This window comes from Martes martes (genome assembly GCF_963455335.1).
Source record: "Martes martes genome assembly, chromosome: 10".
NCBI lineage: Eukaryota > Metazoa > Chordata > Mammalia > Carnivora > Mustelidae > Martes > Martes martes.
Genome location: NC_137898.1, coordinates 15,721,841 through 15,749,748, shown reverse-complemented (window position 1 = coordinate 15,749,748; position 27,908 = coordinate 15,721,841). Strand labels below are relative to the sequence as shown.

At 35.8% G+C, this 27,908-nt stretch overlaps 2 protein-coding genes across 2 annotated transcripts in view; both read left to right on the top strand.

Moving 5' to 3' along the window:
• Positions 1–1,007: 1,007 nt before the first annotated feature.
• On the top strand, positions 1,008–1,934 carry LOC308350736 (olfactory receptor 4P4-like; the record flags this gene model as incomplete). The annotated part of the gene is made up of 1 exon (XM_080816243.1): positions 1,008–1,934. The coding sequence occupies one exon, from the start codon at positions 1,008–1,010 to the stop codon at positions 1,932–1,934; it is 927 nt and encodes a 308-aa protein (XP_080672369.1).
• Positions 1,935–10,575: 8,641 nt separating this feature from the next.
• Positions 10,576–27,908, top strand: part of LOC308350735 (olfactory receptor 4S2-like) — a gene marked incomplete at both ends in the record, with an annotated part of 37,748 nt that continues 20,415 nt past the window's right edge. Inside the window, one exon of the mRNA XM_080816242.1 lies at positions 10,576–11,501. Coding sequence (XP_080672368.1) covers positions 10,576–11,501 — 926 coding nt within the window. The remainder of the gene's footprint in view (positions 11,502–27,908) is intronic.

Below are 27,908 nucleotides of genomic sequence, written 5' to 3'. Positions count from 1 at the left end.
TTTGTTTTCCTTTTTCAACATTTCCTTAGCAATTTGGGGTCACTTCTGATTTCATACAAATTTTAGAATTTTTTTAATGAGCATTTTATTTATTTGACAGAGAAAGAGATCACAAGTAGGCAGAGAGGCAGGCAGAGGGCGAGGGAGAAACAGGCTTCCCGCTGAGCAGAGAGCTCATCAGGGGACTAGATCCCAGGACTCTGACACCATGACTTGAGCAGAAGGCAGAGGCCTAACCCACTGAGCCACCCAGGTGCCCCATCTTTTTAGTTTTAACTCTCTCTTTATTCTGTGATTCATTTAAGTATAGGATTTGTATTGATATCCTATATAAAAATAAACATTTGATACAAAAGGTCAGCAGTCAGCATCTTACTTTCCTAAATCACTACAAAAAGATAAACAAGCAATCAAAAAATTATTCAAACCAACTCAGAGGCCTCCTGCAGAGATTTTTTTATCTTCCACTTTTAAATATATTTCTATCATATAAATCTCTAGGTTCATTTTCTACCTCAACCTGAAACTATTTTGGGGAAGCATATAGTCCACTATTGACCACTGTCAAGCTTAACATTTGCTTCTATATCATTTAACAGCAACTTTAATGACTTATACTTGTCTCTTTAACAAATGTGTGTTTGGAAGGACCCAGAAAAATGTCCTTTCTGAGGACATTTAAAATAAATGTCCTTTAAAATAGAAAAACATTTGTCAACTAATAATAATTTTTAATTTTTTAAATTTACTGATTGAATTCATTCATAAACCATGTCAAGATCGAACATAATGTTCTAGAAAACAGACTTATGAGAAATCATCACGAGACTAATCAGAAAAAATTATTAAATATCAGATTTTATTTTCTAAAATGCTGCTGTCATATCCATTAAATAGAGCTTCATGTTATCAGGGTCATCATCTATATTCTCCATACACATGTCCGACACTAACTTGTCCATTATGTCTTTTCAGGAGACTGTTAAGCATTTTTACGGCACTGGATCATGGAAAATAAGAATAACGTCACTGTGTTTATTCTCTTGGGACTCTCTCAAAACAAGAACATTGAAATCCTCTGCTTTATATTATTTTTATTTTGCTACATTGCTATTTGGGTGGGAAACTTGCTCATAATAATTTCTGTCATGTGCAGTCCACTAATGAACCAACCCATGTATTTCTTCCTTAATTGCCTCTCACTCTCCGACCTTTGCTACACCTCAACAGTGACACCTAAACTAATGGCTGATTTGCTGGCAGAAAGGAAGACCATTTCCTACAGTAACTGCATGACACAGCTTTTTATCCTGCACTTTCTTGGAGGTGTGGAGATCTTCATCCTCACAGGGATGGCCTATGACCGCTACGTGGCCATCTGTAAGCCCCTGCACTACACCGTCATCATGAGCAGAGAGAGGTGTCATGCAATCATCACAGCCTGCTGTACTGGGGCTTTAATCCACTCTGCCAGTCAGTTCCTCCTCACCATCTTCCTACCCTTCTGTGGCCCCAATGAGATAGATCACTACTTCTGCGACGTGTATCCTTTACTGAAGCTGGCCTGCACAGACACATACAGAATTGGTCTCTTGGTCGTTGTTAATTCAGGACTGATAGCTCTGATGACTTTTGTGATTTTGATGGTGTCCTATTTTCTGATATTATACACCCTTAGGGTTTACCCTGCAGAGAGCCGCTCCAAAGCTCTTTCCACCTGCACGTCCCACGTCACAGTCGTGGTTCTGTTCTTTGCACCTGCGCTATTCATTTACATTCGGCCGGCCACAACCTTCCCAGAAGACAAAGTGTTTGCTCTTTTCTACACCATCATTGCCCCCATGTTCAACCCTCTGATCTACACACTGAGAAACATGGAGATGAAGAATGCCATGAAGAAAATGTGGTATCATCATTTGTTTTGGGAAGGGTAGTAACTTGTATTAAGAGCATTCTAGAATTTCATTTTAGGGTTCAATCTTGAGTCTTAGAATTAAGAAGAAATGACATACAGAGAGTATATCATGACTGCGAAAGCCAACCACAGGTTGGAGATCAGAATCTTTAGCATTTCCTCAGAACTCTCCTGACTGGATAAATTCATTATTTTTAAAGGTGTTATTTTCTTCTTTTTTATTGAATTATTATTGACATACGACATCCTGTCCACTTCAGGTATACATCACAGTAATTCAATATTTTATACACTTTGAAATTATCTTCACAATAAGTCTAATTATCATCTGTCACCATAAACAGCTATTATAATATTATTGATGATTGGACAATTTTCACTTATTTTTTCATTTCATTGATTCTAATCTCCTCATATACTAGTCTTAATTAATCCTCAATTTGATACTTTATGTTGAACATGTAATGAAGTCTTCTTTCTCCTCCTCTTGACTCCCACTATCACTACAGTGTGCACTCCAATTCATAGAAATGATAGGAAATTGTATGATTAGAAATATAGGTAGATTTTATTTCCAGCATCTCAGAAGAGAGTAAATAAGGTAGGTTTTTGAGCTGAGAGTAATAGGTACGTGAGCTATTCAGCATTCATAAATACTCTTCTATATTATATTTGAACCTAGTCTCACTGTTTCCCTTCCAGAGAGGAAGGATAATATCCTCAACATTTGGACAAAGTTAATTTTATCTTAGTTTCTCTTCTACTTCAGGATATAATCATTTCTGAAAAATCTGTAAAATTAAGAACAGGCCTTAAAATTACTGAATACACTGTTACATTGCTACAAGGGTCCTTGTTTCTATGACTGGTCATTAGATTTAAGTTAACATTTATACCTTCCTTCCTTGCACTGCCTACTCACTCTTCCCTTTGATTTAAGGTTAACCTTTATTAGTGAGGCTCATTATCTACTAATGTGTACCAAATCTTCATTCTTGACATTCTGAATCTTTAATGGTCCTGTCATTTTTTAAAAATTAACATTAACTATTTGTTATAGAAATTTTAAGAGATGGCCTGGATTCCAAATAGTGATCATTCATGTCCCATTGTGTCAAACAAACAGATCTCATCTCATCTCATCTCATCATCAATACCAATTCCTCCAGCCCCTTTTTATCTTTTGGTTTAGTAAAGGCATGAAGACACCAAACGGTGTCCAGGTGACAACTTCAATTTCCAGTTCAATAAAATAGTTGTTGTGGTCCCTCATGAAACCATAACATCTATAACTAAAGCCTAAAAGTCAGATGAGCTGAAAACTGTTGGTATAGGAAGCAGAACTATAAAGGACGTTAGTATAATAATAAAGGAGTTACTTGCTTATACATCCTTCAATTCCATAGGATCTATAACTGTTTATGTTGACTATGGGAGACATATACTCATCTCTTGGTCAACACATCCTTGAAAATATAACTCAAGCTTTTCAGGGTGCTATTTCTCGATTGGCGATCTAATTGGTAAGCCATTTTGTCATTGTATCTAATCAGTTACCTAAGATAAATGGGGTATGAATGAGTTCACTAAGGCTACCATGAAATAATACCATAGATAGGGTGGCTTAAACAACAAAAAATATATTTTTTGTCACTTCTGGGGTCTGAAAGACCATGGTCAAAGTACTGACAGCTTTAGTTTCTTCAAAGGTCTGTCTCCTTGGCTTAACAGAAGTCTGCCTCCTCCATATGTCCTCACATGGTCTTCTCTGTCAACACACATTCCTGATGTTTTTTCTGTATGTCCAAATTTTCTCTTATAAGGTTGTCTACCACATTGGATTAGGGCCTACCCTAAAGGCTTTGTTTTAACTAAATTGCCCCTTTAATGGCCCTAATTCTAAATAGTCACCTTCTGAGTTACTTGGACCTAGGTATTCAATATATAAATTTTCAGGAACTCAATTCAGCCTAGAATAGAGTATGTGGTAGGATCAATGAATTTTAGTGTGTATGTCCACTACCAAGCTTCTTTACTAGAAGAAATACATTACTTTATCAGAACCAATCCTAAGTGAAAGAATATAATGGTGAATAAGGCATTCCATAAGTCAATGCATTGTGCTGCTTGTACAAGTATTATAAGCTGGAAAGACAAATCTATACCCAGAATAAGTGTCTATTTCTGTGAAGACAAATTTGTCTTCCATGATGAACACTCTTCAGTGTAATCAACTTGCTACCATAGGAGTGAGTGGACTCCCTGAGGAGTGTATATGTTGGGGTCGAATGTTGGTGTGACAGAAAGTAGCTTCCAATAATGGCCACAGCAATATTTCCTAACTGGTCCATATGGAGGTACCATATGCAGAGGCCAGATGTAGAATTTTATGGCCAACAGTTCATCTGATGTCTGGACCCACAACCAGTGGCAAATGCCACACATGTAAGTCAAGATGACCCCAGATAATTTCAGTTTCTAGGTAGTGGGCATTCCTAGTCTTTGTGTTTTTTCAGTTGAGAACTCAGACATCATGTGGCATAAACAAGCCATCCTCACTATGTCTAAATTCCTGATCCACAGAGCCCAAATGCACAGTAAATTAGTTGTTTTGCACACAAAATTCAGGGTTATCTCTTGCAGTCATATGTTCAGCAATAGCCTTCATAGGGATGCTTCCTAAACCACCTTAACACTTGATTTATTTATTTTTTATTTTTTTTAAAGATTATTTATTAAATTATTTTAGAGTAGTCAGGGGGAGGGTTGGGGGAGAGGGCAAGAGATTTTCAAGCAGACTCCACTCAGACAGTAGATCCAAATGCCAAGTTTGACGTTACAATCCTGAGATCATGACCTCAGTTGAAACCAAGAGTCAGATGCTTCGATTCCTGAGCCACCCAGGTGCCCCATCCATGGCTACTTTAGCCCTAGACCAATGAGTTAGAACTTGGGTAGCTGGGAAAAGAGGATGGCTGATACCCATGAAACATATCATCTCATCTACCACCACTGAGAATTTCCTCCACAGTGTACAACATGTAGTGAGCATTCATATGACTTACATTTTGTCCATGAGGTCTACCCATATAGCCACACTTTCTACCCATACTAAGTCCCTAAACACAAGTAAAATCTATTCCAATTCATGAATTGGAATAGATCTAGACGTCTAGTTATCTCTTGGTTTGTACAAAGCAGACAATCAAATGCACTGGTTGAGGATTTGTTAACAAGATTTTCCTTAACCCCCATCTTTTTTAGTGCTTTTGTATTTGGGGCTTTAATGCTACAACATTCCATTTCAGTTGGTGCAAGAAAGAACTAAATATAAACAGATACAATCATATATTTCCTCTTTAGTCAACTTCCTATAAAGCAACAGGAGTCAACTGAGAGGAAGGAGATGATTTCATAGGAATTTTATCAAAATTTCTTGAGCCTATCAGACCTTAAGAAAATAAGCATGGTTTTGCAAGGAAATAACTCAGGTGATGTTATTTATATCATCCCCAGGTCATGAGAATCTGTTCTTCTCTAGAAATATGGAGGAAGGGGATTGTGTTTGTGCAGAGGTTTCAGGGCACTTGGCTTCTCAAAATTCTCAGATTCAATCCCAATCCTCATCATCTTAGATTTGTTTCATTTTATTTTTGTGGTTCTGTTGTTGACATAACAGACCATAGAGGCTGTGTTTTTTGTTCCCTTTACAGCCCTCCCATGCCTATGATCAAACCCATGACTTCATTTTCTTTTTTTTTTTTTTTAAAGATTTTATTTATTTATTTATTTGACAGACAGAGATCACAAATAGGCAGAGAAGCAGGCAGAGAGAGGGAGAGGGGAGCAGGCTCTCTGCTGAGCAGAGAGTCCGATGCGGGACTCGATCCCAGGACCCTGAGATCATGACCTGAGCCGAAGGCAGCGGCTTAACCCACTGAGCCACCCAGGCACCCACCATGACTTCATTTTCATCAGGGTCTGTGTTTGGGCTTCTAGAGACCGAATTGCAACAGAAAAGCTCTCATCCTGTTGGTCTACCTGAAGTTGTGTAGACCAAGTAGTAACTACCTTATCCTTTATATTAGCCTACTGACGTCACCAACAGAAGACAGGCCACTTTACAATCCTTATAGCCGTGTCTTGCCCACGTACCATTCAAACCCCACAGTCATTGTAAATCCCAACACACCAATGTTGTTTGTGGAAAATTAGTAAATTTTTTGTGTGGAAAATAGGAAAAATGTTCTTTCAAACATAAGGTCAACATTTTCATAGACAAGCATTAGAAGAGTTTTCTCTCAAATTACTAACTTATATGTTTTTCCACTTAACAGTTTTTTTTCCCTCCAGAGAGGAATAACCAGCTCTATGGTTTTCAATGTTATTTAGACTATGGTTGCCCTCATAACACCCAAATTCCTCACTTCTCTCCCAAATGAGTCAGCATACTCTCCCTATCTAGTCCTGATCATAACCGATGCATCATTTTTAGACATTCTCTGTCTGCCTCAAGTCTTTGTTCATATTGTTCACCCATATCAGAAAGTCTCTCAGTTATACCTTTCATAATCTACAGTTGACCCCTGAACAATTTGGGGATTGGGGGCATGTATAACTTTTGAGCCCTGCCCCAAATTTAACTACTAATCATCTACTGTAGACTGGAAGTCTTACCAATAACATGAACAGTTGATTAACACATTTGTATGTTGTACATCATATATGTGTTATGTACTGTATTTTTATAACAAAATAGTTAGTAGGAAACTCATAAGGAAGAGAAAATATAGTACTGTACTGTATTTATTGAAAAAACTCCACATGTAACACAACTCACAGTTCAGGCCCATGCTGTTCAAAGGTGAATGATATTATCATGTGCTATGCAAGCTTCACTCAGTTTTACACCCCTTTCTAGCTATTTTAACCATGTTTTCCACTGTATATCTCTTTGTAATTAGATCGCCTGGATGACAAAAACATCTTATTTCTTTTAGGGGAACATTTTCTACCTGTTATTGAACAAAATCCTCATTGTGGTATTTGTAGGAGGAAGTGCTATAAATTTACACCAGCTCTCAGAGTTAAGTCTGTGGAAACTGGTTGCCAGTGTGGGGGCTGGAGGAAGAAGTAGGGCCATTGGGGTGTGAAGTAACACACAAGAAGTTTGCCACCCACTGTTCAATTAATTTATTCTGTGCTAAAACAGACTTCGAAACCTGGCCTTAAGTGTCTTTGGCATTTTCTAGTTTAACCGCTGATGAGACATTGTTCCCTACTGTTCCTCAGAATCTGTTTCAACAGAAAGCACATGATTTATGGCCTATCAATAATGAAGAGAAGTGAACTCTCAGTTTGTGCTCCAACTCCTTAGGGTATAAAAAGTTATTAACCATGACATAGCTATTTTTTTAAGGACTGGAAAGGAACTAAGCCATTTTCAGCTGTACATTGGTCAACTTTTCTTTTGGGAAATGTCTCATCCCATAGAAAGACTGAGAGGGAGGTTTGGGGTTATATTCTCTCAGGTAATCTACTTTAAATGGCACTCGGAAATTAAACAGAAAACTTGTATATATTTCCAACACTAAAACCAATGACTACACAACTTTTGGGTAGAGAACAAACAAAAGCATTTTTCAAAATAAATGCCAATGATAATTTTATTTCCCTTTAGTATCAAAAATTAAGAGAATGCTTCTCTTTGTAAGGGAAATAGGGAAGTCTCAGAACCAGGACTTATGTGGGCTATGTTCATGGTGAAATTCATTAATCTTCAGCAGCAAAATTAATCATTTATTTTGGCTGTATTGAAAACACCAGATTCCACATTTTACTCATAGATAACGAAATTTATCTAATGAGATTATCACCTGGTAAGTAAAAATCCAAACAACATATAGAAACAAACATGACTTTCAAATTTTAAAAAGTTATATATATGTTGTGTGTGTGTGTGTGTATATATATATATGTTTATATATATAAATTAAATTTTTATCTATAAGTATGTTGATTTTATAGGTGCATTTCCCTCTTCAAAGTTTGCAAATATTTTATAACATAACTTTCCATTACATTAGTAAAATTCAATGACTGATTAATATTATGTCCCTCAGCAGATGTCAAAATGAAGTAGACCTTTTTGGGCATGATTTTGGGAAATTCATGAAGGAAATAGTAATATTATTCATGGCCTATATGGGGTATATTTCAAAAAGAATTGGTAGATAAATCAAGTGAGCAACTTGAATTTTAAGCAGGAGAAAGAAAAATAAAGAGGAAAGAGGTACAATTTAATATAATGAAAGGAATGCACTAGAGTGGAGATACGTTCCTCCCCCACTTCCTTTGCTACTCTGTAAATACTGTGAATAATTAATTAAGAGTATGATGTGTTGTGATTTGGAAAACATCAACCAGAGGATCCTGCACATCAATGTGGGGCAAATCTGGTAAGGAAGAAGAAAAGGATAAACAATAAGACAGAAAGGAAATAGAATTAGTTCAGTCATGCCTGGGTACCCGTGCTGAGAGAAAACTCTGAAGCTGTCGGCAAAGATTTAGCTGGACCTTGACTTGGGGAGAAGCAACTTGGTTACAGAAAGAAAAAACAAGAAAAGGTAATATGCCCCTAGAATAGTTCTAAGAATAATCTGGACTTGCCAACCAAATTTATCAGTATCAGGTAATAAAAAATAATTAAAATATGCCTAAAATTAGTGTTTAGAACATCAGTATTTTATCCAAATTGTAAAGAGACTTGGTTTCCTTTTTGCAAAATAGAGATAATAAAAGAATCATTGGGCCCTTTAGGATTCACAATTTAATACATGTAGAAGATTTAGAACTGTCTGCAGAGGATGGTGAGTACTAAATAGTATTAGATATTATCATTATTTCTCTCATGTCTGTGCAAGACTGCTGATAATAGCAACCTATTTTATATAAATGTAATAGCCTGCATTTTTATTTATTAACATTTTAGTGTACTTTTGCTTATTTTCTATTTTATATATGGGGTACCTAATTTATACATAATGATATGACGAAAAACAATGTGAAAAAGACCTATTGTACATTTTGCACCATATTATTTGACACACACAACTATGGAATATCAATGTTAGGAATGCCCATGTTAAAATGGAAGAAGGAGCAATACGTGCCATCCTTAATAGTGGAATTAGTCCTTGTAGCTTCTGAAAATTTCTCTCGTTAAATAACACAGACATGAAATCAGGATCTTGTAAATCTCAAATTCGGTAACTTTAGTATTAGCAAAGGAGACATTGTAAATAATGTGAAGGTGTTGGAAATGTTCTAATTTAAATAGCATGATTATGATTTTTGGGGTATCTGATGATACTTTGGAGAATTACCAAGAAGAATATTCAGCTAAGGGAAATAAGGGAAGTCATTGAAATATTTGCCTATCTTGCCAGTATCGGATCTAGTTAACATGAGAGAAAGAGCAAGAGACAAAAAGAGTTTCAAACTATCCTGCTTGTTAATTAATGAAACTTTGCTACTTGTATTTTTTTATTATTTAAAAAGCAGTGATTGAAATCCATTGTGTCTCAAACATGTGCCATTTGTCACTTTATGTATTGCTCTAGCTTAGTCCTGCAGAAAGTCTTTAACTCTCAATATTAAGTATTTAATTAATTAAATTAATTAATTTCATACATCTATTTAAGTCAAAAGAAATGTCATGGCCACTTAAGTTTTAGCTGCTATCATATTTTCAGTATTTCCCTCTATAATATTGGTAAATATTAAGTGGTTTCAAGCGGGGGTCAGGACTAGAGTGGGATAAATGGGTTACTCACCTTGTGTGTAAACAATTCAATAATGAAGACAATAAGATTTTTATACAATATTTAAAAAATGCAAATTCCACCATAAAATTGAATTTTATTTATCTATTTTTCCAAGTTTTTTTTTTAATTCTAGATAGTTAATATATAGTGTAATATTAGTTTCAGGTGTAGAATTTAGTGATTCAACAACAACAAAAAATGGAATGTTAAATAAAGACAAGATGGTACCTTGCAGTTTCACAGTTCCTCTCACTTACCTGGATTTAAGTCTGGCTTTTTTTTTTTTTTTTTTTTTGACAGAGGGCGAGACAGTGAGAGAAGGAACACAAGCAGGGGGAGTGGGAGAGGGAGAAGCAGGCTTCCCACTGAGCAGGGAGCCTGATGTGGGACTTGATCTCAGGACCATGGGATCATGACCTGAGCCAAACGCAGATGCTTAAAGACTGAGCCACCCAGGCGCCCAAGTCCGGCTATTTCAACCTATCAGGCAGGTGAACTACTCCAGGAAAATAAGTGCCTCCTCCCTAAGCTCTCCTTTGCAACCCCTGCATAAGATGACTGCACATCTATGTTTAGGATCCTGAGGAAGTGTGACTATTTATAGTATTCTGTTTCACTCTACAAAATAGCCTGATCTGTTATACTGTATGGTAAGTTGTCCATACAAAGCTTAGAATTACTTTAAAATATACTATAGGAAGCCAGTTAAATAAATGAATTTATTTTTACAACACTCTCTCTAATTCACACTACACTTTGTTCAGTATTTCTCACACTAACTTGTCATTTTTCCCCCCACCCAGGCAAACCTTTGAGACTTAACTGCATTAGACCATGGAAAATATTAACAACATCACTGAATTTGTTCTATTGGGACTTTCCCAGAATAAGAAGATTAGACACTTGTGCTTTCTACTCTTCTTATTTTGTTACATAGGTATTTGGATGGGAAACTTGCTCATAATGATTTCAATCACATGCAGTCAGCTCATTGATCAACCCATGTATTTCTTCCTCAATAAACTCGCCCTCTCAGATCTGTGTTATACCTCAACGGTGACACCCAAGCTAGTCACCGACTTGCTGGCAGAAAGTAGCATGATTTCTTACACCAGCTGTATGACACAGCTTTTTGTCATGCATTTCTTTGGGGGGATTGAAGTCTTCATCCTCACAGGGATGGCCTATGACCGCTACGTAGCCATCTGCAAGCCCCTGCACTATGCCGCCATCATGAACAGGCGGAGGTGTTATGCCATCGTCATTGCTAGCTGTACTGGGGCATTTCTGCATTCTTTCGTCCAATGTCTCCTTACCATCAGTTTACCTTTCTGTGGCCCCAATGAGATAGATCACTACTTTTGTGATGTGTACCCTTTGCTGAAACTGGCCTGCACAGATACCTATAGAGTTGGGATCCTCGTGGTTGCCAATTCAGGCATGATGGGTTTGGTGACATTTGTGGTTTTGGTGCTGTCTTACTTATTGATATTATACACCCTTAGGGCTTACCCTGCAGAGAGTCGCTCCAAAGCTCTTTCCACTTGCAGTTCCCACGTCACGGTTGTGGTTCTGTTTTTTGTGCCTGTTCTCTTCATTTACATTCGACCGGCTATGACTTTTCCAGAAGACAAAGTGTTTGCTCTTTTTTACACCATCATTGCCCCCATGTTCAACCCTCTGATCTACACATTCAGAAACACAGAGATGAAGAATACCTTGAGGAAAGTGTGGTGCCAGAAACTGTGTTTGAGTGGAAGGCAAATCATTATGTAACCTACTTAAATGATAGTTACTGTACTTGGAAAACCATGAACTTTTGCTGTAAGAAAAATAAGCATAGAAATTGGTGTCACTGCATTAATATGATAATTTATCTTGAAGTATTTTCTTCTTTATTTATTGATTTGTTTCTTATTCACATTTCCCCCTAGTAATCTGAGTTATCATTTTCTTGATGAAGTTCTGTTACATTTTTCTTTGATATATTTTTTCCCTTTGGATTTTATCCTTAAGTTACTAACTAGAGGTCCCCCTTTAATCTCCCTGTGCTTCAGATTCATGAATGAATCTTCATATGTACATAACTGCATTCGTATTAATCCTCCCAGACATATAGTGTCCTTGCTGCTTTCTTCCAGAAAGCAGCGTCAGAAACTCAGATTCACGTTTTTCACTCAGTTCATGAGTTTCCATATTCACTGCAACAATTTAAAAAGCAAAAATTATTTAAATAGGGTCTTAGCATTAAAAAAACACTGTGTGAAATAATGGTTATATAAAAGTGGTTTTATAAAAAAGGAAAAGCGCCTGGGTGGCTCAGTGGGTTAAGCCTCTGCCTTCAGCTCAGGTCATGATCCTGGGGTCCTGGGATCAAGCCCCACATCGGGCTCTCTGCTCAGCAGGGAGCCTGCTTCCTCCTCTCTCTGCCTGCCTCTCTGCCTACTTGTGATCTCTGTCTGTCAAATAAATAAATAAAATCTTAAAAAAAATAAAAAATAAAAGTGGGAAAGGTTTTTCTAAAATAACTTACATAGTCATTTCAAAATCACACCATTTCAAAAATTATAGAAATATTTGCTATAAAATAGTAATGAAAAAGTTGTATTGGTAATAAATAGGATGCCGATATAATTCATTCTCCAAACTGAACCTTGTCTGAGTGTAAAATGAGGGTCTACTGACAATTGTGCTGACACAACAGACTTAAGACGAGATGGCGTCTGAAGAGTAGGAAGTTTGGTTACTTCCAAATGTCTGAGAAGTGTGGATGCCCTAGTAGAAAGGTTAGTGGCAATTAGATTACAGGATCTCCATTTATTGTACTTTTAGCCAAGGTGATTGTAAAGAGAAAATGGAAGTGCCAGTGTTGAAACTACTTGCCCTAAAATATGCTTAAATTTATTTTTTCCATTGCCATCAAAATGAAAACTATAAATTTCCAATTTCTAGAGAACATCTATACATCTGTACATCTGGGTATCTGTAGATGCCTGTAGAATTGAAAAAGTTTTTCAAAGAGTTGAAGTCAGTGACAGTGGGCTCGTTGGACGTCATGAAATGAATGTGATGGGATAGAACAAGGCGTTATATTGCACAGGTATGGGGGGGAAATGAACCTAGACCCAATATGTGAAGGAATATGTAATTGGAGCAGCAAAAAAAGATCATGGCACAGTGTGTAAAGAAAAGTTTTAAAGAAGTTCAGATAGAAAATATGATTGGAGAATTGTCTTTATAAGGGGCGTGCTCGTAAATGTATTAAAAATTCAAGAGAATTGTTACTAGAGCAGTTGATAACCTAACTGAATCTTTAGTGTAATCATTATACAGCCTACATCATGATACATGTCAGTTCACACCAGTTCATTAAGGGTAACTCTTTTTTTTTTTTTTTTAAGATTTTATTTATTTATTTGACAGAGAAAGAGAGAGCACATGTAGGCAGAGAGGCAGGCAGAGAGAGAGAGGAAGGGAAGCAGGCTCCCTGCTGAGCACAGAGCCCGATTGATTGCGGGGCTGGATCCCAGGACTCTGGGATCATGACCTGAGATGAAGGCAGAGGCTTTAACCCACTGAGCCACCCAGGTGTCCCTAAAGGTAACTCTTGAAACAGTGAGAAAATTAACAAATGCTTTATTTTTAAAACTTGATTTTGGGTTAAACTCTTAAATTTATTGTCCAATGAAATGATTTTTGATTATATATAACTGGTATTGCAAAATAAACTAATAATAGAGATGACAATTAAGATTCAAATGATTTCTTCTAACGCTCAAACAATTATGATGTTAACAGCGGATAATTAAGCAGGTAGATGAAAAATATCTTCCTACTTGAGGGATCATACCTGGAAAGGTAACTACACTTTCTTCCTCTTTTTCTCCCTCTGTACATTGCAGGTAATAGTAACTACCTCATAAGGTAATTGTAAAAATGAAAGGAAATGAAAAAAAAAAAAAGGAAATGAGTGTTGTTCTAGGAAAGGAAACTGCTCAGAATAAATTTTTATTTTTGTTATCATGCTTGGCATCTGTACATTAATTTCTGTGAAACATTCAAATTAAAATTTTAACATAAATATTTCATTTTATACTTTGACATATTTAGTTTAGAATGATAAGCATAAAATTTTTGTGATACGTCAATTCATTTTTTTTTAAGATTTTATTTATTTGACAGAGAGAGAGAGCACAAACAGGGGAAGTGGCAGACAGAGGGAGAAGCAGGCTTCCTGCTGAGCTAGGAACCCCAATGTGGGACTCGATCCCAGGACTCTGGGATTGTGATCTGAGCTGATGGCAGATGCTTAACTGACTAAGCCACCCAGGTGTTTCATTTTTTTCAAAGATTTTACTTCATACATGTTTAAATAACTTCATAATAAAACATGATTTCAATCAATGCAAGGTATTTGTGAGGATTTTTTTCTTAAAAAAAACTCCAAAACTATAATTTTGAATTAATGATCTAATTATCTGCTTTATTTTACAGATGAGTAAACTGAAATTAAGAGGTTAGCGTCTCTAAATATCAAACCAGAACCTAGAAGGGGAGTTAAGTCATTCTGTAAAGAAAGAAAATTTTTATATAAACTGGTAACAAATGTCAAAGGTTTTTTTTTGTTTTTTTTTTTGGTTTTTTGTTTTGTTTTGTTTTTTTCAAGCTTTCCAGCAAGACAGAAGTCTTTGAGCCTGGCGGTGGGTATTAAGGAGGGCATGTACGGCATGGAGCACTGGGTGTGATGCATAAACAATGAATCTTGGAACACTGGAAAAATAAAATAAAGTTAAAAAAAAAACAGATCAAAGATTTCACTCTTGATAGTAACATATATAAAAAAAAGAGTAGAAGATGGAGTCAGATGAGCTTTTCAGACTAGATACAACTGAGAAATATCTGCTTTAAAACAAACAAACAAAAAAATCCATCCAAACCCACAGTTGGGTGAGTGAATCCAACTTCTCCAAAGATGTACTTCTTTCCATTAAATGCCATCAGAGAGCTGCTTACATGTTCCATTCCCTCTCCCCCTCCTCTCACGTACTCACTCTCTCATCTACCTGTCTTTCTATTATCTGTCTATTATCTATCATCATCATCATCTATCTACCCCAATAAATCTGTTCTATAGTTCATGTCAGGTATTATTTTCAGATTATTTTAAACTTGAATTTAGATAGTAAATAAAAATCTTTTACTTTGAAAAAAATCCTTAACTTCGAAGAATTTATATTTTCTATCTTTCCACGGACAGGTAGCTGTGGTTTACTCCTTGATCATATATATTGAATGCCAAACCAGTTAAAACAGCATGATTTCAGCCTACTCATCTTTGCTACCCATACACTTTTTGAGATGTCTTGTCTGATTGGATCCAGAGTGGAATCTCTTCTTGGCTCTATGGAGCCAAACTATATGGAAATATAGAGATATGTGAAGAAGGATACTTATCAGGACAATGGTGGTGTCAAATGTCCAAGTGAGTCATTAAACCATGAAGGTGATTCCTTCATGAAGTTTTTGTTCTCAGGAATGAGAAACCGAGCTATGTGACAAGATATTTATAGATTCATTCAATAAATATTTATTTGAGCATCAGATATGTGCTACACACTTTTCTGGCTACTAGGGAATCAGCAATGAAAAAACTATGACATGACCCCTACTTTCATGGAACTTAAAGCTTAGTAAAGGATGAAAAACAAGTGAAACCCACCAGCAAAGAAATATGAAGGAAGAACCCACTGATCGCACGTTGATGTTTAAGGGTTGGCCTTTATATATTCCTACTAATTTTTCCACCGGCAAGGAATCAAAGAAAGGCAATGTGTGATAAGATGACACCCATACACATCCAAAGAATAGCCTTCAAATCATTGGATTCCCTTTCCAAAACCTTCCAGTGCACCAAACTTTCTTTATGGCATTTTTCATTTCTGTGTTTCTAAGTGTGTAGATAAGAGGATTGAGCATGGGGACAATGATTGTGTAGAAGAGTGTAAACACTTTGTCTTCTGGTAAAGTTGTGGCAGGTCTAATGTAAACAAAGATGACAGGTGCAAAAAACAGGATCACAACTGTGATGTGGGAGCTGCAAGTGGAAAGTGCTTTGTGGCGGTTCTCGGCAGAATATGCTCTCACGTTATATAATATCATAAAGTAGGAGGCCATCAAAACCACAAAGATCACCAGTCCCATCAGGCCTGAATTGGCAATGACTAAGAAACCAATTTTGTGTGTATCAATGCAGGCCAGTTTCAACAAAGGGTATACATCGCAAAAATAGTGATCTATTTCATTGGGGCCACAGAACGGTAAAAAAATTGTAAGAAGAAACAATCCAAGGGAATGCAGAAAGCCCCCTGCACAGGATGCCCTGAGAATTGAGTTACACCTTTTCCTGTTCATGAGGATGGCATAATGGAGTGGCTTGCAGATGGCCACGTAGCGGTCATAGGCCATCCCTGTGATGATGAAGACCTCGACACCTCCAAAGAAGTGTGTGGTAAACAGCTGTGTCATGCAGTTTTTATAGGAAATGACCTTCTTCTCTGTTAGTAAGTCTGTCATGAGTTTGGGTGTCACAGTAGAGGTGTAAAGGAGGTCTGAGAGGGCAAGGTAATTAAGGAAGAAATACATGGGCTGATTAATTAACTGACTGCATGTGATGGAAGTCATAATAATCAAATTCCCCAACCAGATAGCCAGGTAACAGAGTAAGAAAAACAGAAAGCAGAGAATTTGGACTTTCTTATTCTTAGAAAGTCCCAAGAGAATAAACTCAGTAACATTATTCCTATTTTCCATGATCTGATGTTCCAGAAAGGTATCTGAAATGACAAAAATAATGAAGGAAATGATTGATAAGAAAATGAAAATCTAATATTCAATTAACATGATCTAATGCATGTTTTAAGACCTTAGCCATTTTAAGATCCATTGAAATCATTCATTCATTTAGTAAAATCCTTTCACATATATAGTAGTGCCAATACCCTTCCAAGAACTCCGGATATAATGATGAATTAAACAAAGTCTTAGCTTTTGTGTAATTTAAATTCTTGTATGAGGAAGAAGGAAATTATGCTCATTAAGAGGAAGAAAGATATTTTACAGTGTTAAGTATTTGTTCAAATACTAAGTTCGAAGTATACATATTAGTGCAAATAATGTTAACTATTAATTCAATTATTGTTAAGGAAACATAATATGCCATCTTAGGGTATAAACTGGGTGTAACCATAGAATTACCCGAACAAATGGTTTCTAATCAGATCACAAAAATGTTGGAGGGCATGTGAGTGATCTATATAGTCAGTGTTATAGTCATATAGTCAATGTTAAACAAGTATTATCTAAAGAAAAAACTAGAAAGTAAAGTGCATGTTATAGGCTTGAAGGAGTAACACGATATTAGAAATAATCATTAATCAGGTAATTCATGATAGAACCAAAGAGGAAATTATTTTTCTAAATTGACTTGTAATATTCTTAGATGTAAGAGGAAATAATTACAGAAATTACTCCATGAAACTTTAATATTACTTGAGTTATTTGTAGCATAATGTATCTATAGTTCTGCTTTTCCTATTTCTGTCTCTTGAAAGAGTATAGGAAAATCAACATTAGCTTTAAATTTTTATTCTTCGTTCAGTAATTTTTAAATGAATTAAAACATGTATAAATCATTGATGCTTTCTGCTTTTATATAAAATTGGATATATTCCACTACAAGTGAAATTAAACTTAATGCTAAGTAAGAGTCACGTAGTTGAAAAATATTTTTTTTTAACTTTAGAATTATCAGTTAAAAGTCAGTGTTGCTTCTTTATAAGTATATATCCAAAGTGAAAAAGTTCTTCAGTTTATATCTAGTTATGTTATATCCAAGGGAAATTTATTTAAATACTTAAGTAAATTGTTAACAACGGCTATTTCATGACAATTACACTATGGAGATTTAAATTTGGATTTACACTCTTTTTTTTTTTTTTAAATTGTCCAAACCTTTTTTTTTTCTTTAAATTCAATTAGCCAACATATAGTTACCATGAACTTCTATTCATTTTTAGAAAAGGTATATTTTGTAAATAAACATGTATTTTACATAATTAATGCTTATGATTTAAATTCATTTAGAGGTATCTTTGTAAATATGACCATCCATTTATCCTTTAAATGCAGTTTAATATATTGAAGAATTATGCCCACTAGAGTCTGGAAGCCCATTTAGATTTTTATAGGAAACTAACACCAGGAGGTCACACTGAAAATGATCCTTAAGTGAGAATTTATTGAGAAACAAAAGTGCATTAATTCTTATCAGGTTTCTTTTAGTTGAATGACTGATAAACCTGTGAATTCTGTTCAAATTTGCTAAACAAAAGGAATATTTCAATTTTCTGTGTCAATAATTTCATAGATCTCGCAATGTCAGACAAACACATAAGAGCTCAGATTATCTTGGGATGCCTGAATGTCTCCGTTGGTTGAGTGTCTGCCTTTGGCTCAGGTCATGATCCCAGGGTCCTAGAATCAAGTCCCACCTTGGGCTGCCTGCTCAGCTGGGAGCCTGCTTCTTCCTCTGCCACTTCCCTGCTTGTGCTTTCTCACTCTTTCTCTCTGACATATAAAGAAAATCCTTAAAAATAATTCCAAAGCATCACACAATTTTGAATATTGTTGTCACAAGAATGTGACTGAGCATGGAATGGAGAAGTGATATAAAGATTAAAGTAAATTTCTTTTTCGGGACGCCTGGTCATGATCAGGTCATGATCCCAGCGTCCTGGGATCGAGTCCCACATGGGGCTCCTTGCTCAGCGGGGAGCCTGCTTCTCCCTCAGCCTCTGCTCCGCTCTCTCTCTCTCTCTGACAAATAAATAAAAAATTTTAAAAAAATATTAAAAAAGTAAATTTCTTTTTAATAATTCCTTTTTTATAATTACATATTCTTTCAAAAAAATTGATTTTTCAGAAAAATTATTTGCAGGCCATTTTATCAGGTGATCAATTATGGTTGCCTAAGTTGGAATTATCATACAAAAAAGGGGACTCCTTTAATTTCAAAATAGAGCCCTCAAACAAAATGTAATAAAATAAAAAGCTTGCTTTGCTTCATTTTCTCCCTTACCTTCTTAGGGAATCCTTCCGCATAGGTGGCACGATTCTAGAAAATAATTTAATTTTCTTGTATTGTATCAAGTAGAAGGAGTTATACTGCATTCCAGGTAATTGTGTGATAAATGTGCTATAGCAATAGATATTTTTTTTGAAATATGTAAGTGATGAATCACTAAATTCTACTCCTAAAACTAAAATTATACTTTGTGGTAACTAACTAGAATTTGCTTTTTTTTTTTTAACTTACTTTTTGCAGCTTATATTTTTTATTTAAATTCAATTAGCCAACATATACTACATCATTAGTTTCAGATGTAAGATTCAATAATTCATCAGTTATAGCAGTAGATCTTAATTGCTGAGTCCCTTAGATTTTGGGTTTTCATCCATAAAATAAAGGAGTTGAGGTAGATGATCTCTGAAGATCTCTTCCCAGGTTTTGACTCTGTGACTCCTGATTACACATTAGTTTGGGGAAAACAACTGTCTGCCTCCCTCATGCCTTCCAAGCTCCTTTGGATACATTGAAACTATAGAAAATATAATATTAGCAAGTTTATTACCATGTCTGTGCTTCAATTTCCTTCTCTGTAAAATTGAAGTATCAATAATACATCCATATAGGGTCATGTTTGAAATAATGAAGTTCATACCTGTGAAATTTCTTAGAACAGTACCTGAAAAGTATTACACATTCCATAACTGTTAACCATCTTCTACAATTACTAAATGCAAGAGTCAAAGCCCTAGAGTGGGGCGCCTGGGTGGCTCAGTGGGTTAAAGCCTCTGCATTCAGCTCAGGTCATGATCCCGGGGTCCTGGGCTCGAGCCCTGCTTCAAGCTCCCTGCTCAGTGGGGAGTCTGCTTCCTCCTCCCTTTCTCTGCTTGCATCTCTGCCTACTTGTGATCTCTGTCTTCACATAAATAAATAAAATCTTAAAAAAAAAAAAGCCCTAGAGAAAATATAAGTAGATCAGATCAGAAATTGTAACTTAACTATCCCTCTCTTCACAATATTGGAAATAATAGAAACTTTGGAGATTGAACCTAGTTCTGAAAATAGCCCTAATACTTAAATGCAAGACTCTTACTTCCTTGAACAATTCCTTCCCTCTTCTGTAAAGTGAACATTGCAGTGGCTAACTTACAGAATTACTGTGAAACTCAAATAAAATAATGCATATGAAGCTCAATGTTCAAAAACTACTAGTTGGTCCTGTTTCCTCACTGGAACTTCCTATGGTGTTATAAATGCAGGAGGTACTCAAGATATTCAAGTGGTAGGAGATCCTAGTAATTAAGAAGTTAAGCTCTGGAGCTACATTAAATAAGATAGGAACTCGGCTCCAAAATTCATGGGAAAATCTTGGGGAAAAATATATAACCTCATTTTCATTTATAAAATGAATAATATAGTAACTCTGAGGTCTATTGTAAGGATTCAGTGACTTTATTTATATAAAAGCTAAGTACAGAACGTGTTATCTAAAAATTAGATACTCAATAAATATTTTTAGCATTAATACTATACATTTTGCCATATCAGTGGACATAAATATAAATTAAGAATAATATGCCATATCATTATTCTTTTACAAATTTTGAATAGCTTATTAAAAACACATAGTATTTCAATATGAATAAATCCAGGTAGGTAGGTGAGACCGCATAGTTTCCCTGCCATGAACAATCGGTTCTTTCTTACCTGAGGGCTGGGTCTCTCACATCAGGATTTACATTCTCTCATTTAAACAAAATATTTCACTCCTTGTCAGCTGAGCTTCAACCCACAAAACTGAAGGTCAATGTGTTGCTTATGACAGTCATTTAATGATATTGTTTTCTGTGCTTTGGATTCATTAACCCTCTCTACATTAGCTGGTTGTTCATATCCCTCTTTCACCTAAAAAAAAAAAAAAAAAGTTATCTATATTGAACCTAGAAAGAAAGAAACATAACCCATAGATACATTTGAGTAGGTTGACTGAAAATTTTTCCAAATAGTTTGTTTCTTCAGTCTTAGGATCATACTGGTATTTTGCTGTTCAATCATTTTATATTCACCCCCTTCACTGAAACTGTCCAGTGACCTACTGAGCCAGTAAGTCCTTCATATTCAACTGTCTTCGATCATGGAATATGGAGGGCTAATGCTATGGCTACATTTATGACATTCTAAATAAGACAAAACAAATAAATCTACTAATATTTTGATAACACTTGAGAAAATGGTATTGATGACTCGAACATCCAACACAAAAATCTTAGGTCCACCATAGCTACAGTTTGTTATAGATGGAAGAAAAGCAGAAGCTTTTACTTCCGAAGGTCTTTTAAAAACATTATATAACAATCATAATCAGAAAGATTCAAGTATTCTTTTGAAGTTAAATAACTGGTATATTTATGAACTAGATTTAACTTACCAGCTGCTGAACTCAGCAAACAGATTTCTTGTAAGTTGAGGCTTCACACATAAGATAAAATCAGAATAAAAGAAAAATTAGCATTGCTGTACAATACAATAATAAATAACAATTGTATAAAGTATTATGAAGGAACTGTGTGATATTCCATTAATGGAAATATATTTGGTAAACTGAACCAAATTTGAGATTTTTAGCATATTATTTTTCCATTTCAAAAAAAGAATTGTCTCTCTGACATTCATTTCTTTTGAAAAATTATATATACTTTTGTATTTATATATTTATTTTTGATGTTTATATATATTGATGTATTTATATATATTGTATATACATACTTTCTGATATCAAATTGGTATTTAGAGCAAATTCTGAGAAAACATGTTATATAGAATAGATCTCATATCTCTGAGGGTTTAGAAATTCCCCATCAGTATACTTTTTGCCACAGATATGAGCTATCACTTAAATCTCTCCATAACAGCAATGCCAAAGTCTATAATTATATTTCCCTAATGCATCAGTATCTAAAGCATTGAGATTCGACATGGGAGAGAGGACTATAAGGAAACATTGTGTGTAATGTTCACACAGAAAAATATTGCAATAAATAAAATGGTGTCAATTCCTTCATTTAAAAAGTATTTACTTTCACTTTCTGAAAAGGGTCAGTTGCAGTTCTTGGGTGGTGCAGTCAGTTGAGCCTCCATTAGTTCTAGGTTTCTGCTAAGGTTGTGGTCTCAGGGTTATCGGATTGAGCCCTGACTGGGGCTTCCTGATCTGTGTGGAGTCTGCTTGGGACTTTCTGTCTTCCTCTGTTCCTCCCCTACTCTCCATCTCTCTTTCTCTCAAATAAATAAATAAATGTTTGAAGATTTAATTAATTTATTTGAAAGAAAGAGAGAGAACATGAGAGAGAGAGAGATCATGAGCAAGGGGAGAGGTGGAGGGAGAGGCAGACTCCCCACTGAGTAGGGAGCCTGAAGCAGAATCATCCCAGGACCCTGGAATCATGACCTGAGCTTAACCAACTGAGCCACCCAGCACCCAATTAATAAATCTTTAAAAAAATAAAACAAAAATTGTTAGTTGGAAAAATTTAGTGTAGAGGATGCATATGGTGGTGAAAAGACAGTCTTTGCCTTCAGTGAGGCTAGAGACTAAAGGAGGGGGCATATAATAAATGACAAAAAAAACAAATGTATGATTATAAACAGCATATTCAAAAACAAAGAACAGGGTACAGTTAGTATTTTTTCTTTTAATTTATGGAAACTTTATTAAATAAGTCTCTGACTATTTTATATTATACAGATAATGTTACTTGTTTATCTCTTGAAATTAATGTTTAAGTAATTCTACAAGATACTTGTATTTTCTAACCATTTCTATACCTAAAAAATCTTGTCTTTAGATTCATTTTAAAACTGCAATTACGGGGTGCCTGGGTGGCTCAGTGGGTTAAAGCCTCTGCCTTCGGCTTGGGTCATGATCTCAGGGTCCTGGGATCGAGCCCCACATCAGGCTCTCTGCTCAGCAGGAGCCTGCATCCCCCTCTCTCTGCCTGCTTGCCTCTCTGCCTGCTTGTGAACTCTGTCAAATAAATAAAATCTTAAAAAAAAAAAACAACTGCAATTACATGATTTAAGGAACTTTTAAAAAGTGTACTTTGTCTTTATTGTCTGCCTGCAGTCTTGTTAGATCTTTTTACTTATTATTGAAATTGATTTAAATAGCAAATGTCTATGAATGCATCTATTTTTATAGTTTTTTTTCCAAATTTCAGCAATATTTTAAGACATCTGCATGCTCAGATTTTTAATTTTCAGGTATTATTCCTCATTTCAACTTAAGTTGTCTTTAGTGGAAATGTCCTTTGTTTTCTGAATGTAATAACTGGAAGACTTATAATTCTTATAGTATATCTCAATTTCTTTATTAGAAATATTAATTATTATGTACGCTACCTAGGCAATAGGTGTGTTGGGAGGTGTGGGGGTCTCTTGTAAGGGCCTGTTTAGCCAGAGCGGCCCCATCTCGGTTGAACAGCCATTATGTTGTTTATGCAATAAAACTTAAACTGACACCCCCCCGCCCCCCTTCCCCCCCCAGGGGGGAACTTACATAAAAGCAAGTCCGGGAAACCGATCCCAGGTAACAAAGCCCCAATACAAGGGTGGGTCAGGTCAGGTGGAGATAACAGCCCTAATGCAGGGATGAGTTAGGTCAGGTGGAGACATCCAATCAGTAGACAGGGCATACTGTCTCCCTAGCTACCAAGGGGGCCCCGCCTTTTGGGCGCCAATTCTGACCAAGGTGATAGGCTAGTTCAAATAGCCACTATTGGGTAAATTGTAATTCAATTGGCCACCTGTGTGTGACCTAGCATGACTGTACAGCTTTCTCTGTGTGTTACAATCTCATTGGCCACCTGTGTGTGGCCAGGCCCAACCGCATGGCCTTTGCTCTATAAAAGTTAGTCTGTAAGGCAGGGAGGGGTTGCCCTCTCTGTAGAAGGCAGCCCTGACCTGTCCGTTTGATGGTTGGTTTGATTCTCAATGCTTGGCACAAAATAAAGCTTTGCTTGACCTTCACTTTGTATCAGTCTCGCTCTTTTAATCACGAACCCATTATTGGGGGACCTAACACTCTAAACCCAGAATGTCTGGTTTCAAGCACCAACTCTTCTACTGTTTCTAGGAGACTTTCCTATGGCCCAAAGTAATAAAGTTATTTTAATTATAGTAAAGTATTTTAAAACTCTTCAATATTGAGGTTCTCTTACAAGTACCTTACCTTTACCATTTTGTTCTATTTTCATCTTTTTAATTTTTTTTATTATGTTAGTCACCATACAGTACATCATTAGTTGTTGTTTTTTTTTTTTTCATTAGTTTTTGATGTCGTTTTCCATGATTCACTGTTTGTGTGTAACTCCCAGTACTCTATGCCAGTATCTACTTCGTTCAATAAACTTTTTACTCCCTACTCTCCTCTGTGTCTACTTTTGCTCACTAAATTAAGTTTCATCAATTCTAGCTCACTGTATTCTGAATACAAAATAATTGGGAAAGCTTTGAATTTCAATACCTTATCCTTTATGAAAGAGAAATGAGTACAATTTGTTCTTTTTTAAGTAACATTTGTTTTCACTTTTCATCTTTTTCTGTTTTCAAAATAGTGTTGGAGAGATCTGATTCAGAGCCTGGTAAACTTACAATTATATTATTCCAGACCCAATTTCCTCATTTCCTTGACCATAGCATTAAATTCTCCCTTCTCTTAAATTTATCTCAATGCCTTACCTACCAGGTGTTGTAATGTTAAAACTCCTTCATTGTTTCCCAACTTAGCATGTGGTCTCTTCCCTTCAGGCTGATATTTTCCTGGTGAGCTTTTTACATATGTTTGTATGCTCCAGAAGTAAATAATGTATCTTATAAAATTACAATATTATGCTTTCCAGCTAGAAACAAGTTTATCTCTATGTGACTTTTTTTTTTTAAATCAACCAATGGCTGCTATGATTTGGTGAAGCATCCCCTGAACAGAGAATTAAAGATATTTTTTTTGCTATTAATTTAGTGAGAAAGACACGAATATTCTGTGAGATAGCTTTATTCATCTACAAAATGGGGTAGATTGTAATTCTATGAAATGGAAAAAAATGGTAAAAATATCTAGAATTGATAAGAAAATTGGTAACATAGATCTAAGATATGTATACACTAAATAAATAGATTGTATTTAACCTATGAACATACATAGAAAAGGAAATAAGAGGTTCTATTTACAATAGTGAAAAAAAAAATAACTTATTTACAAACACATTTTACTAAGAGAAGTTGTGGGTGAATAGGAAAAAAATCATATAACCTTAATTAAAGCCATAAAATAAACACTGACAGAATCATATCTCAAATATTTGGATCAGGAGCAAAAACCAGCAATTTCTTGAATTAACATACAAATGTAATTTTCTTTTTTTGATGAAGATTTTTTTCATTTATTTGAGAAAGAGAGAGCAAGAATGGAGTTAGGTACAGAGGGAGAGAGAAACAGACTCCACTCTGAGCAGGGAGCCAAACATGGGGCTCCATTCCTGGACCCTGAGATCATGACCGGAGCTGAAGGCAGATGCTTAACCGACTGAGTCACCCAGGTGTCCCTGTTTTATTTTAGATGAAAGAAAGCTCATTTTGTTAAAGAATAAATTTTATTTTTTATTTTTTTTTATTATGTTACATTAGTCACAATACAGTACTTCATTTGTTTTTGATGTAGTGTTCGGTGATTCCTTGTTTGCATATAACACTCAGTGCTCATTGCAATACATGCCCTCCTTAATACACATCACCGGGCTAACCCATTCCTCCACCCGCCCTGCCCTCTGAAACCCTCAGTTTGTTTCCTGGAGTTCATGGTCTCTCGTGGTTCATCACCCCCTCTGACTGCCCCCCAACCCACTTCATTTTTTCCTTCCTTCTCCTAATATCTTCCATGCTATTCATTATGTTTCACATATAAGTGAAACCATATGATAAAGAATAAATTTTAAAAGAGAATATAATCATGATTTTTATACAAATAATGGACAAACACATCAAAGGTTTCATTTAGCTCTGTACTGAATGCAGAAACCAGTAAGATGTTACCACTGCTTCAGACAACAATATTTTCCACACATTTATTGTCTGGTAAAGAATGCTGAGATGAATTTACATGTGGATGCAAAGCTAGCAAAATACCCACAAGACTCCAATCAACTGCATTTCATTGGACATAATTTGCATTCCTATGAATAGGCATTATTGGCATTAGTGCTATTTTCTGTGAGGTAATTTCTGTATCTATAGCGTTGTAAAATATCCTAGTCAGAGGCAATGAAAGGTAGATAATCTGAATGGAAAGAGCTAGAAAGGACATTCACTAAATTTCAAAGAATCTCAGCATTTTCCCCACAGTTTTATGTGGATATCAATAATCCTATTAGAGATCCTAATAGAGATCCTATTAGAGAAAGAATAATTGCTCTTGCAGAGAAGGGCAGGTGAACCAATGAAGTGATGAGAAAGACATAGTCTTGAGAAGGTGAGAAAATTTACTTTTCAATACTACAATCTGGCTGGCCTGGAAGACAGAGCTTCTGAAACAACATCAAAGTTCACGTTTTTGCTGGTCTTCTTGCCAGAGATTCTGCTTATTATACCAGAAAGTGATCTTTCACATTTCAGCTCTGCTGCTATTCTCTGACATGCACCTGTTCAAGTCCTTCTGATGTCGTTTATGAACTTAGGTGATGTCTGAAGCCAATAGGCAGAAAATAATTCTTGAGACGCCTTTTGGTCCAAAACAAGTTGGTTTTATTAAAGCATAGGAACAGGGCCCAGGAGCAGAAAGAGCTGCACTGGGGTCATGAGGAGGGGCTCATTATATACTTTCAAGTTGGGGAGGGGTTAAGGATAGCATAAGCCCTCCAGGTATTTTGGAAACAAGGTTTCCTGGATGCTGAGGGGCTGGCTATTGTTAGGAAAGGTCATTTGTTACTGTTCAGTAAAGCCTCATTCAGGAGACTCTTCAGATCTTTATCAATGGGTCTCATGCTCTGAGGATGATTGCCAACATGTATCTTGGTGGGTAGAGATAAAGGAAGTTTCCAAAGGAATTCTTACATGCTAAGGTAGACTTACAGGGTTCTAGGGTTGGGTTAAGATTGCCTTTTGCACTTAGCAAGATAATTAGCATAAAAGTAGCTGAGTTTCTCAAGGAATTTCACTCTGCATATTTCAAGGACTTGTCAATGGGCTGTAGGTAGTAAGGAAATTTAATCATTTTTCTTCTGCCTTTGTATTCCACATCACTTCTTAGGAGCTCTGGTATAGCTGTCAAGAATTAGGTGAAGAACAACTAAGAAAGTATGTCGGTGCATTTTCCAAGAATTTTTAGCTTGTGGTATTTTCACTTCCATTCGTTGGGTATTTTAAACTGAGTCACAGCATTCTGCTATTTTTCTCATGTTCTCCACCCATTGTAGGAAAACCTCAACAATAAATAATAACCCATCACAGCCTGAAACAAATACTTCTGCAAGCATTTCATATCTGAAAGATTTTCTAAACAACTTTTGAGTGTCTCCTCTATTCTAATTAATTATCCAATGGCCTCATTTTAATCTTAACCCTTTCTGATTTGGTGCAAATTTTAATTTTCTTCAGGATGACTTTCAACTACCTCTGAAACTAAAACCAAAACCAAAAACAAAACAAAACAAAACAAAACAAAAAACCTGCCTTTAACTTCTACAATGCTTTAAGCATTCTGAGAAATGCTGAGAAAATGTAAGTTCTGAGAAAAATATAAGTTCACCAGTAACAAGAATGTGACATGAACATGTAAGAGTTCCTCAATTTTTTCCATCCTTACATCGCACATCTGCAGAGAAAGGTGCTAGAGTTAACGAGAGAGGTGCAGTTAGTTTATATATGATCGAGCTAGGAGAACACGCGCCTTAAAGCAAAATAAAAAGTTTTGATATGGGGCTTGGGATTAACTGCTGGTGTTGTGCACTTGAGATGCTCCCGAATGCCACTGTCTACAAAATGATCAGAAGGAGGG